Source organism: Gymnogyps californianus, chromosome 2 (genome assembly GCF_018139145.2).
Source record: "Gymnogyps californianus isolate 813 chromosome 2, ASM1813914v2, whole genome shotgun sequence".
Classification (NCBI taxonomy): Eukaryota; Metazoa; Chordata; class Aves; order Accipitriformes; family Cathartidae; genus Gymnogyps; species Gymnogyps californianus.
Window position 1 is genome coordinate 111,359,198 of NC_059472.1, and position 13,776 is coordinate 111,372,973.

Here is a 13,776-nt window from a genome sequence, read left to right on the forward strand (position 1 = left end):
GAAAACATTTGAAAGGCAGGAGAAATAGTGTTCTTCCTCCACATCAGAACCTGCTAACATGTTTTACACGTTTGTAAAACAGGTCTGAAAAGAACTTGCAGGAGGAAAGAAAAAAGGCACCTAGCTGTGCTAGACCTGCACATTAAACACTCACTTCCAACTATGTCCTTTAGCAACTATTACCATACCCTAGCATGTAGGAGGGAGTATAGCAGACACACACATCTGCACAAGTCAAATACTAACCGCAGAAACCAATTAATCCCCCCGAGTTACCTTAAGGGCAGCACACAGCTGTCAGATCTGCTTGTGAGTACCAGAAGCTCCCAGGCTGGTTTCTGTAAAGCTTACAGTCAAGTATTCCCTTTTCTACCCAGTTATGTCTCTTCTATCCTGTATTTTCTAATACTGAAAAAAAACTTCACAAAGCCTCTTTGCAAGAAGTCCTATTAAAGACACATTCATCACGTTATGAGAATTTGCCGTATCAATAGTACGTCCAAAGTACCCACAGAGGAATAGTTGAAGCGGAACCAAAGCCATGCTGTGAAAAGCGATCCGAATATTGCCTATTAGCAAGGGCTGCTATACCTGAAGAAAAAGAAAACATTACCGTAGGCTCAAAGTTCCTCCTGAGTCAAATCACACTGACTGCAAGTTTTCTCCACAGGCAATAAAAAAAGCCCAAAATAAGCAGCCATAATGAGTGAGCGGCTTTAAAAGCAAAACCCTCAAGCTCCACGGAAGTGAACGCAGTTGACTGGGAAAAGAAACAGTTCCCCTCATTTGTCAAATGAAGCGCTCTCCCCTTGTTTGTTGTCGCTGCCAAGAGCTGACTTGCATTTTCTTCCACGTGATGGGGGAGTTTGGTAGCTGTAATCCCCTTCATCCGGATGGCCTGTCAGGGCTTACAGGTATTCCTTAAAAATAGAAGCAACCTAATCCCCATTCAGCTAATTTAACACAAATTTCTGCAAAATTGCATGGTTCTTTCAAAACTAACAGGCAACAATTCATGGCTGTGACATGAGATGGTTTGTTTCCTCTCTTGCCACCAATTTCACAGACACATTCCTTGCTGTGTTGATACAGGCTGTTTTTCTGCAGTTATTTGCATCTCTCCTCTTTCACTTGATGCTATTTTATTTGCCGCTGAGGGTAGTGATTCACAGGCAGATCCCACTGGAATGATTACTGGTACCTTTTTGCACAGCTTGGTGGCCGCATGGCACTAACAGCTGAATGAATGGGATGCAGCAGCATTCTCAAACCGTTACAGGTTCATACTCCAACATAAAGCGGAGCCAACTTTGTCACGTTACTAGTTGCAATAGCAGCTTTCATGAAAAAAAAGGAGCAACTAGAAATTGTTTCACGCAACTGCCTGATCTGCTACATGCATGTCAACATCCTACGTAATACAGCCTGAATTGGTCATCAGAAGTAAAATCCAGGTTCTAATTGTAGCTGCCACCAAAGTATTGTCTCCAAAGTGAGAAGATGCTTTGGGGTACAGCTACGCATTTTGCCAGCCTAATGTCAAACACCACCTACGTAACTGCTGCTGGCCCCTGTAACTTCCTATTGCACCTTCACCGCCCATCTTCTGACTTTATCAATGACAAGTTATTGAAGCGATGACAGCAGCAGTCTGTCCGATCTGGAGTTTAAGAGTACTGAAGATATGGCAAGTGCCTCATTTTTGGATGGAAGTGTAGCATTTACTGAAAGATGCAAATGTTTTCATTGGATTAGCTGATATAGTAGGAAAATAGCAGAGACGCCTCAGGCATTCAAAGCGCAGTTGCTGAAGCCACGCTTGATCTACAGTGCTTCACCAGCAGTGTACGCACGTAGCCAGACCCTGAAAATACCTGGCTCTTTGGGTTTGATTTCCCATTACTTCCAATGCACATACCATCCTCTTTAAAGAGACAGCGGTGGGGAACATTAACTGCACCTCTGCTTGGACAGCGCCAAGAAAAAAATGTCACGTTATACATAGCCCACCATCCTGAAAAGCTCGTGCAACAGGTGCTGGAAACACCACTGGAGGGGCCCATTTCCCCTAAGCGCGTCCCAGCACGCCGCCTGCTTTTGCCTGCACCATCAGTGCTCACTGGTACGCTACACTGCACCTTGGCTCCTGCATTAACCAGGAGCCCCGCTCTAGCAACAAGCGCTCATACTGCCAGTCGCTGTGGTTTTCCTTTGAAAAAGTACTGGAGCCATAAATATTTTTTTAATAACTTGCAGAATTTTAACACACTGAAAATTATATTCATGTGGATACTAAAAAACCACCTCAGTTTAACCCAACGTTCTTTTGAAATGCCGCTTGACAACCAGAGAGGGAAAACAATGAAAGACTTCAAGTTTTCATGTATTTTATTTACAGGCCGCACAATACATTTTATATACAAATGGCTTAAAATAACAAAGAGTAAGCAAGCTGAAGCATAACAGTTTGATTATTTTAAATTAGGTTGTCTTGAAATAACTCCTGCAATAAAGTATTCTTCACCCTGATAAGCAAAAGTTAGTTCGATTTTAAGTCAACCCGAGGTCATTTCATTTTTAAATACAGAATTCAAATCAGTTTTCTGGCTATTCCTTAATTTCATGACACACTTCCGCGTATATAGAACATCCCAGAAGTATCAAGAAGGGAAATAGCCAAAATTTCCCCATGTAAGAAACAGTGTAACAGAACAGACTGGAGAAATGTTGTATGTAAAACACTTGCGTGTTTTATTAACGAAAAGAAGAACGCAAGAAATACATCTGAGTTTTTTCTCTCTTGGAAACAGAATTCATGGTCTGAGATCTAATTTGCCCACAGATGAGAGGTATCCTATGTTACTTCAGTACTTCAGTTTTTACCGCACAATTATCTATTAAACTCATCCAACTGTAAACATCACCAAAACTGAAACTGTCTCCTGCACCAAGCAAAAGGAGAAGAGCACTCAAAACCATAAGAACTTACATTACAGCACTTATCGCCTCTGCTTCTAGCACCTTACACTACCATGGTATGGAGAAAATTTAACATAGACCATGTTTTATGGAAACATAAGAAAATATAGAAGTTTGACATTTTAAAATTATTTTTCCAAGAAATTATATTAACATTTAAGGATACATGTATTTTTACAACTCTTCCCTAACACTGCTCCTTCTGTTCAAGATAACAACAACTAGCGATCCATCCTAAAAGCTGTTTCCTTTTCCTTTGGCTGATTTTAAGTATTATAATAGTCTAAGCGTTTTAAGTCATGGTCATAGCAGTCCAGTCGTGCTTGCTTTCTTCCTCTTGGTATGGCTAAAGACCACTTAATATAAATAATGAAGTACTTGCTACTTGATAGTCCATGATTACAGTATTTTGCTATGTTTATTTAGAAATACAAACACACAACACTTACTTTTCGCTGTAGTGTCCAGGTCTCTGTAGCACACTTTGGAATTGCAGCCCAGAAAATGTAAACCCAAAGGAATGTGGGGGGGGAGAAGTAACAAAAGCCACGGCTCCACAGAAAAATAATGCATTTTTCAGAATGTCTACTACTGCATCAAAAATGCAAGAGCCACATGATGTAAAATGCCAAACTAGTACAGACTCACTCTGCCGAGTGAAATTTGTTCAAAAGGGTAAAATTCTGAACTGACATAAGCACCTCGTCATGTGATTTAATTCAAAAGAAATTTTGACAGATAATACACAGGTCTGGTACAAATGAATGTGGACCCATAGTCCTTAGATCCGGCCGGTTCCCTGGCTGCTAACCTGCCCAATTGCAACTCCGGGGCCAGGGAAGCGCAGCCGCGGGGAGAAATCCTCCTGCCACGCACCCCAAGGGCTGCCCTGCAGAGGGAGGGCAGAAGCTCCTTACCCACACGCAGCCCCTGCGCAGCCTCTACCTGCCCAGGAGGAAAGGCTGTCAGCAAAAGAGCCAAGAAGATCCCCCGGGTTGCAGAGAAGGTAATCTCTTCAGAGTTATCATATATGGAAATATGTTAACCTTCCCTCCAAATTATCCCAACACTGTTGTCCCAGGCAAATATAGTGTTCGAAGTCACAGGCTAGTAATCCTTAAACTGAATTTGGGGAAAAGTCCTTGTGCAGTACGCATCTGCCACAGCGTGCCAAAGTTTTGTTTCTGATTTATCTGGAAGTCAACTGTCTATTGCATCTCCTTCTCTCTCCTCGTAGTCAGGATTACTCATGCTAGGTTGGTTTTTTTTTCATGGCTGAAGACTGAAATCCATTTAAGTGAAACGATGCAAGAGAGTACTGCCAGCCCGTAAGGAAACTGCACTGTCGTTTACACATGCAGAAGGGACTGACTTCTCTGCATTAAATGAGGTGAACTAAATGACTTGAAAATTTACCTCCAAAAGGGAAGCAGTAGGAGACAGAACGCCTTCCTTGCGTTTTTGTATTCTAAGTCAAATCATTTAGTCCTCTGAGATCTACCTTCCATTTGAACTTACCTGCTTTTTTAGCCAACTATCACCTGCAGTTACATTTGAAGTGCAGGAGAGTAACAGCAGACTGCACATTTTTAGTGAAAGCAACTGCCTAAAAGTTTTGAAAGTCTTTTGCTTGATTCTGGAAAAAAAGCAATCTGTGTGTATCACTGTGGGATTGTTTTTAAGATCAGTAAACAAAAAGCCTTAGCTGACACCATCCATATCTAAATGACACTAATGATTTTTGCCTTTAAAATTTTACTAGCAGAAAAATGCTACGGGGGTGTCCTTACTCAAGGAAAGCTATCCAATGCACTGTCATTCACACATGAAGCTTTTGTTTTTCTTAAGCACAGGCTATTCGGGTCTTAAGTATTTGTTTCTGACCGGGCGCTTTTATTTTCAGATCGCAGGATTTTCTACTGTCTAGTGAAGGCAACTGCCAGACTTACAGGGACATCGTAAGCAGCATGACTCTCTCTCCATTTCTCATTTGCCAGATCCTCAAACGCTATGTAGTTAGCGAAGTGAGTTTCTCCATGCTCTACAATGTGGTAGTTAGCCATATACGAAGCAGGATTTTCAACTAAAACAAAACAAAACACCAACAACTTTGGCTTCTATTCTGAAAATCCAAAAAGTCACTGACAAGACTACGTTTGTAATAGTGTAAGTAGAAATTTTACTTTTTAAAAAGTAATAATTAAACACTCAGTTACATAAGGTACCGATTTGTCAACTGGATAATCAGTTGGAAAATTGTTTCCAATATGGGCTTTAAAACATTCTTTTACGTACATGCAAAATATAACCATACCTCCTCTCTGCAGAAGAGAGACCACTTGTTGTCAAAGGAAAAAAAAAAACATGCTGGAAGTTGTAATTAATATGAGGAGTGGCTCTTGGTAAGAGTTTTAACTACAGTCATTTTATCAGTTGTTCAGAGAGACTTGATTCCAATATTAAAAAATGTTCTGTGGAATACCAGATATAAAATCGATTAATTGGCACAATCACAAGTTTACAGAGAATTAGAACTAGTGTCAAATGTTTTGCTGTTGCTTTAAATACTGGTCATTTTTCCTTTGGTTACTTCCTATAATGCAGTATTTGTGGTAAAAAGACGACAGCGTCAGCTTTTCACACAAAGTAATTAATCACTGCTCTTGACATTTAAGAGAAAAAAAAAAAAAAACTATTTCATCACTTGGTAAGGACATATAAAGTATCGTTTATTTGGCAGAGGAACTAAAACACTTACTACAACTCCAAGAGGGAGCTGAGGAAAAACTACACTCTTCATTCTTCTCCTCACTTTCAACGCTTCTCGTGAAATTCAATTTGGAAATTATGATTTCATCAAGATAAGATTAAGTCTCTAAATAACTGGCCCACCTGAAGTAAACAGCACAAGGTTATGACTTATTTGAGTTGCCTATTATTATCTGAATTTTCATGTTAACTACCTAGGTTTAGGTATTATTTCCGTATCGATCTATAAAGTACTTCCAAATTTTTGCAGACCTTAAGCTTACATGTTAAGGCACTTACCATTCAAGTAAAACAGTTTTTATATAAACAAGCCTGGGAGATGGAGAGAACATTTTACCAGAACATCCATTCTTTTTTTTTTTTCTTGAAAGAAAAAAAAATAACATTGACCAAATATTTATAAAATTTTGCATCAAGAGAAAGGTTGTGTTTTATTATCTGAAATGAGCACAAAGTACACCTTCCACAATAACACTGAAAGCAGTGCAAAGACTGACAGTGACCTTTGACTAAAGGTAGTTCCATAAAAAGAAAAATACCAAATAAATCAGTGCCCTGCTTTGATTGTTGTAAAATTTTTTTTACATAAAAGTTGGTCCAAACTTACAAAAAAAGCACAAATGTGCATAGTTCAGAAGATCTGAAAGAGTGCCATAAAAAGCTGATGTCCCTAAATTTAGCATCCACTTAAAACTGCCAAAATACAAAATAAAATTCAGAACTAGAGTTTGTGAACATGTACAATCAATTTATCTAGTTTTCAGACAGCATGAGTTTTAAGCATTTTTAATTTTTCCTACTGTATGCAAGACCCTTTTCCACATAAAAATAAAGCTGCTGAATTAACATTATTCAAGTCTGTTGAATTGCTGCTTTAAACTGCAGCTAGGGGAAAAAAAAAAGTTTTTCCAGATAAAAATGATGTGCCTGAGGAAAAACAGATACTCAATATGGTAATCCTCTGCCTCGCCCTCTCACTGCAGATGTGCTAATGTGTCCCCTGTATCCTTGGGAATAGCCAGGTCCTTGGGCAGGAGAAGTCCAAGTCTGTCCATGCATGTGGCTGATGCCACTGGGATTTTCCTGTAAGTTACTTCCATAGCTATAGTTGTGCATCTTTGTGGGCAAAGAGTGCGTACTCTCTGGCCCTGCGGAAGCGTCACCGCTGCTCCCCAGAACCGGGATCGGGCCGTGGCTGTATTCAAACCTATGGTCTTTATCTCCACTAAATAGCATAGGGCCAGTGTTGAGGTAAATGTCTCCATAACCTGTTACTGAGCTGGGAAAGGATTCTGAAAAGGCCGACGGAGGAGGGGCAGCACCAGAGTGAGATGAAGCAGTACTGTAGTTATCCAAAGACTGAATATCCGAGTTTCCAAGGAAGCTCCTCCTTTCTAATGCTCCTGATGATCCGCTTCCTATTCCATCGCTACTGCCATAATGAGCAGATGAGAAGGAAGATGATCCAAAGTTATCCTTGTAGTCTGGGCCTGTTACGTAGGAGTCTCTAGCCTGATAATCCACACTCGTTTGTACTGGCTCCTCCGTTGTCGCCTGAGCTTGATGCTGAGCAAGCAGCTGCAGAAGAGCTGCTTTCACTCCTGCGTGAGGATCTGTTCCTGAAGAGTTAGTTATAGGCAAATGCTGGTTCTCTGTCCGATAATCAAGGTCTTCATCAGTGAGAGGCGGAGGCTCCGGTGGCTCTGGGGGACGCTGGTCTGGAGGCAAGATCCGAGGGCGTTCTTGTTCGGGTGTTCGGTTTAGAAGCCTCATCTCAGACTGCCTAACCAAATCCTCTTGACCTAAGCAGATGAAAAAGAAAAGCTTTGGAATAAAAATATACAATAACAATACCAGAAAGGAAAGGACTCTTTCCTGGAACAATACAGAAGTTTGTTACTTCAATTCTCATTAACTTATTAGTTAAATTTATTCGTAGTTGGACAGATTCTTTTGGAGAAGGCAACAGCTCATTTGCCTCAGGAGGGTGATGCAAGTTTCTCCTCAAAGTAAGATTACCAGGCAACCAGCTATAGAAAAACAGTACAAGTTCCTTAAGGAAAAAAAAAAAAAAAAAAAAAAAAAACAGCCCAAAACAAAACTCAAGCAACACATAAACACTAGAAAATTCAAAGAGGGATCAGAAAAGATTTGCAAATAGGGATAAAAGTCTTGAGGGACAAAAGGCCACGCTATCAAGGAACAGCAAAACTCAAGTTTAAAAAAAACATGAACAAAAAACCACCACCCCAAAAAACCCTGAAAAAACACCCCCAAAACCACTTCAGAATATTTCTTTCAACAGCTGCAAACACCACAGAGCAATACATAAACCACCATATAATAAAACTGAAAGAGCAATCCAAAAAGATCAACAACAGAGCTCTAAACTTTAAGAAGACTAAGGAAGCCACTAATACACCCCAATGGAAACCTTCAACCATGTGTTAGTGACAGTTATGGGTAACCACTTACAGAATCTGACACTAAGAAATTGCTCTATACCTCTTAGACTGGGGATCATCTTTTGCTCTGTCTGCATGGCACCTGTTACAGTAAGACAAAAATTCTATGATCCAGACGTAAAACGTGACAAAATCAATTTAATCATCTCTCCTATACTCACACAGACTCATATGGTTAACATGTTAACTCTTTATCCTCAAACTATTACGTCTTCACTGCTTAAGGTATCTGTCAGTTAGCAATAAAGACCTTCAGTACCTGCAGACGTATATAATGACTTGATCAGATGTGGGTAGCCGGGTGCTGGAGATTCCACGTCGTCCCGGCTGACAGACACAGGAGTGGTGGGCTCTGGAGGCTGCCTGAGTTGTAATGACATTTCATTTCCTGATCCGTTTTCCTTCTCCTCCAACACAAAATCTTTTTGTTTTGTTTGCTGAGCCTTTATTAACTGAGACAACAGAACAGCAAATGCACTCTGTACAGCTGCCTGGGCAGCATCAGTCTCAACTTTAGGCTGACTCAGCTGAGCAGGTGGTACAGGAGGCTGCGTGACGGTCGGCTGTTTTAGAGGCTCCTGTTCCGGTGGTGGTGGAGGAGGCGGCGGTTGCTGCTGCTGCTGCTGTTCTGACTGTTTTTCACCTGCTGACAAAATTCCAGCAGGAAGATTTATTTTATTTAGTTGCTGCTGAGTCTCTGGGTTTACCTTAATATTCAACACTTGGGCAAACTGTGCCAAACTAACACTTGTTTTAGACTGTAGCAGGTTTAGCAGGATTGCCACTTCATTCTGGTTTAACTGCTGTCCAGTGCTTGTTTTTGCTAAAGACAAAAAAGGTGTTTTTAAGTATTATTTAGAACTGGCATATTTCAGAAACTCAAAAGTAAGACTAATCTAGCATGGCTGACACAACTGGCAAAGCACGGGTTTGGACAACATAGAAATGGAATGCTTTTACATATTAACTGCCTTTGGGGGAGTATCTATAGGAAATGGAATAGTAAGAGCCAATATAAAGAAAGTGACTTCCAAGGGGTGCGCACACGCACTTGGACAGATGAGAAACATCAAGCTGGAACTCAATTTTCCACAATGCAACTAAGCTGGGGCTTAAGGCCACCTGCTTTAGGCAGCTGTAATATTTCCAATCCCCACAAAATTTCCTATCTTTGACATATCACATCCCTCTGTTAAAAAGCAGCCATCTGCAAAATGCATTTCCAGTCATATTCTGGCCCCTTCTAATTCAGCATCTGGATTCTAACACCTGCTCAAGTGACCAGGCTATAGGTGACCCAGCACCTAGCGGTATAAATGCAAAAGCAAGTGCTGAGTTTGAAGGACAAGAAGTCAATCACTGAATAGCAGGAAAATGCAGGTTTGTGATAATACACAGTTTCTTCAGTGAAATGGAGTTTGCCACAAATAAGAGGAGATTATGATGATGCAGGGGAATAAGAATAAGGAAGTCAGAATGTCAAAGTAGTTTCTTGGTTTCAAACACCCATTGTGGTAGTTTATTTTGAAAGGAGAAGTGAAGCAGCATGGATTTCAACATGCCCTATGAGTAGATGACTTCGAGAAGAAAGTAGTTAAAAATGAAAAAATGAGCGTGTGCGACTGTGCTGGAAGAGCCTTGAATTTTTTTATCAGATCCACACAAACACATTCTGTCCTTTTCTATCCTTGCCATTCTGCTAATTCACCAATATATTACTTCATAGCAGATTCAAAGCCATGCTTGAAAAAACGGTCACACACACAAAAATATTAAGTATTTGCCTTGCAAGACTAAGAGCAGCACAGCTGGAAAGTGCCGCAAAACCCACAACCCACTACCCTACTTGTGGATGTGCACCAGGATACAAGCACTCAGAACCTACTCAGGCAGGATCCAGGGACCTCAGCGATTTTATATATTTATATAAATATGAAAATAAAACCACCTTTTATTTGGCAATACAGAAAAAAACATCATTTCTAATGCCTTGTACTGCTGGCTCTCACTCAGATGTCATGCTTAACAGTTAATTATATAACATCTGAGGATGGTATGCTCAACACTCAGACTTCTCTCAGACTCTCAGTAAAAATTCAGCAGAAAAATGCCAAACAGGGAAACTAATCTACCTATTCCACACTCTTTGGTTAGTTTCAAGTCCATTCCAAGAGCAAACTGTATTCTGGGAAACCTGGCAGTTTCTACCAGAACAGAATTACTGAGCTCTACATAGCTCCTGTTAAATTGTAAGACGGAATAACCAGGGGTCCCTTTCATGAATCAGAACATTAGCAACTGATCCAAGGTGGTTTTAACCTCTTCTTCTGGGGTGCTCAGAAACAAATGCACCAGTTTTGTTTAAAGCATGCATTGGTACACGGAGTTCTTTAGTGTGCCTTATTGATTATATTATCTAAGGTGCATTATGGCTTCCAGAAGTGTTTTGCTTAATACATAAAACACCTCTATGCTGAACTGTCTAAGCTCCACTGAAAATTAAATTGTCTTCTTTTCTACCTAGATATATTTTTGTATGTACATATGGGCAAACAGCAATACAGGTCTGAATGATTCCTTCTCTATTTGTTTATTTTGCATGGTTAGTATTAATGACTAATAAACATAGTAGTCTCTCATCAGGCTACCTGTTATAAAAGCAGAAAGAAAATAACTACTATGCTTTGGACTCTTTAAACTTCTACACAGTTTTCATTTGCAGGGAAAAAAATTTTAAGGGCTACAGAAAGTCGTGCTTGAAAATGCTGCCAAAACTTTAGCCTACACATACAGAGTGGCAGAAGCTCACAGCTGGCTTACACTGAGAAACAGGATGAACAGGAGCAAGAGACAATAAATTGCAATAAAATATGATCAAAAGAACTATTTTCTATATGTCTTTGCACAGCGTATTTGGAGCTCTGCTCTATTGTTAAATGAAGAGTTGATTCAAGATGGTTAGCATTAAAGAATTTTCAGGCCCTGTGAATGCATGTACTGTTTTTCTTCAGCTGAACTCCTGTATCAGTGCCATAGGATTTATGGTCACTTTGCACAATCAAAAATGGTCTATATTAAACTTATCAGGTATCCATTTGGTATTGTTACTCTGTATATTTCTACATATTATGAGGGAACTATGACTGAACTGCTGAATATCTCAAATGGTGTCCACATCGGAAACCATTACTTTACTCTTTATATTGTATTCATAAAATTGGTCTCCAAGCAAGATACTTTAAGTTTCAGAATTAATGGCTGTGCAATCTACAGGGGTAGCTACTTCTTGTTATACCCGGTTTTGGGGGTTTCTTTTGGTGTTTATTTTTTTTTTACAACTTGGTTCAGCCCCAAGAACTTGGAAAGCTGAAGACTAACATAACATGCAGAAGGAATCTGTTTCATTTCAAATGATGATTGTTCTAAAATCTGTCTTCTGATCAGTTTATCAATACCAATAAAGCTCCTCCATCTATGGCGATCGTGAGGAACTTCGAGCAGCAGCTGGCTTGTGGGATGACAGAAGAATTATCGATGAGCAACAGATAAAATCCCCTCAAAATACAGCGTAAGATAGTTGCTCTGACCAGATTGAAAAATTAAGTAAAACTTAAAAGGAACACCTAGTTTCCAAAAGCAAAGGTAAATCTTTTGTAACAAAGATTTAACTTACAATACTGTTCCTCCCTCAAGAATCCAGGAGACGTCAGTACTCTGAAAATAACATCTAAAATTTCTAGAGGTGCAATCCAAGTAGGAGGTAATTATAAGAACCGAAAATATTACTGACCAAGTGCTACACTAGAGTTGCCCTGAGTTTTGAGTTGGGAAGAAGTTTGCATGCCTTGTGGGGTGTTGGTTCTGCTCTCATCCATGCCTAGAGACAGATCCTTCCTAGGGACTTTAGTTGCTGTTGAGTCATCAGTCATGCCCATCTGCTTCTGTCTTCTGCGCTTCTTACTCCACAGCTCATGGCAATCCTGCCACAAAGGAAGGCTGCAAAGAATGATTAGAGATAATCAGTTTTATCCCAGATTTTTTTTTTTTTTTTTAAACCATGTTGGTAAAATAAATACTCAAATTATACATAATGTAACTTTTGAAAGAGGAACCTACTGGAACTCAGAAATACATCAGAAAACACCCAAAGCCTGCAAAATCTCAGATCTGCTTTTTCTGGCTGAAATCTCTTCATTGATTGCCTATTTCAGAAGCACAGGTCCCTCTGGCAGAAAAGGGGAACGTGCATCTTAAAATGAAAATCAATGTTACCTTCTTGTATTCATACTTCTGAAAAGTCTCATTATTTGTGTAATTCAAGACTTCAAAATCAATGCTGCACATTTGCTATAAAACAGAATTTGCAGAGTAACAGATAAGAGAGTTATCAATATGAAAGTGTTTTTTTCAGGGTCCGGGTGACCAATTCCTTTTGTCCGCTTGTAAAAGTACTACTGCCTCATGAGTTCACATATTTGTCCACAGTAACAGACATGGCTATCTAGTATTTATAGTTGTACAGCACAGACAACCAAGAAAGTCGGGGGGGGGGGGGGGGGGGGGGGGGCGGGGGGAGGAGAAAAAAGTTGTGAGAATAAATTGCAGGAATAAATAGCACTTGACACTAACAAAGTGAGGATACTAGGAAGAACAAGGGATATCCTAGTCCTTTAAGACAGATAAAAGCAGAGGCAAAAGTCTCCTAAGGAAGTAATCTGCCACCAGTTCTGTCCTTCCATTACTGTTCCCTGCAGGCATCCCAATTCTGATTTCCTGAGGAACACAGAGACCCATCCCATAGATAATGGAAATACTGAGATAGGCAGTAAAAACAGTGCCTTCTGTTTTCCTATTACATATTAATAACTGTATGAGCAGTTCCCTCACTCAGGAACATGGAAAAATTAGGTGATAGATGACAAGAGCCACTGGAAAGGCAATTATGACAACTGCTTCCTTTATTCTCTCCCTCCACATACCAGGTCAAAGATCTGCCAAGTATTTAGTCAAAAACAACTAGAAGCAAACAAGAATTCATTGTGAGAAGTATCCTACAGTCCTTGCAGTCAGCACTGTCACTTTCTTTGAATGAACAGTTGTTTCTTCCCAAAGCAGAACTTTAGTCTTTCAAGAGAACAGTCAACACTTTCCTGTGCATTCTCTGTCAGAAGTGAGTGTGGTTCCTCTTAGTTTTTAAAAGGACACCAACGACTATTTTGTTTTGAATTTCCATATATCAGCTTCTAGAACAGATGCACTACCAAGCCCCTGAAAAAACCCAGATTTCTTCCCATTCACTTACTTTAAAATGCACATAAGCAACACGCTGTACAAGTGGTTCTGAGATTTTAGTGAATAGCCTAAGATTGCTGATTACTGATATTCAGACAGTGATATATATAGTCATATTCAGGCAATGAAACCTCTTAGCCTCATGTATCAGGAGCATTAGTAACAACAGCGCGTATGTAACAGCTAAGTATCAAAAGATTTTTAATAAAATTCTTAGATAAACATTTTTCCCAGTTGGTAACTAATTAAAAAGAGGTCAGTACAGGCTGCC

The 13,776-nt window shown here is 39.8% G+C and overlaps 1 protein-coding gene across 1 annotated transcript in view; it reads right to left on the reverse strand.

Moving 5' to 3' along the window:
• Window positions 1–4,895: 4,895 nt before the first annotated feature.
• CDK13 (cyclin dependent kinase 13) overlaps window positions 4,896–13,776 on the reverse strand; it is a 47,602-nt gene continuing 38,721 nt past the window's right edge. The window contains exons 13-16 of the mRNA XM_050890905.1: window positions 12,004–12,209; window positions 8,692–9,036; window positions 6,888–7,550; window positions 4,896–5,062 (exon numbers count right to left, since the gene is read on the reverse strand). Of these exons, the coding sequence (XP_050746862.1) occupies window positions 4,896–5,062; window positions 6,888–7,550; window positions 8,692–9,036; window positions 12,004–12,209 (1,381 nt within the window). The remainder of the gene's footprint in view (window positions 5,063–6,887; window positions 7,551–8,691; window positions 9,037–12,003; window positions 12,210–13,776) is intronic.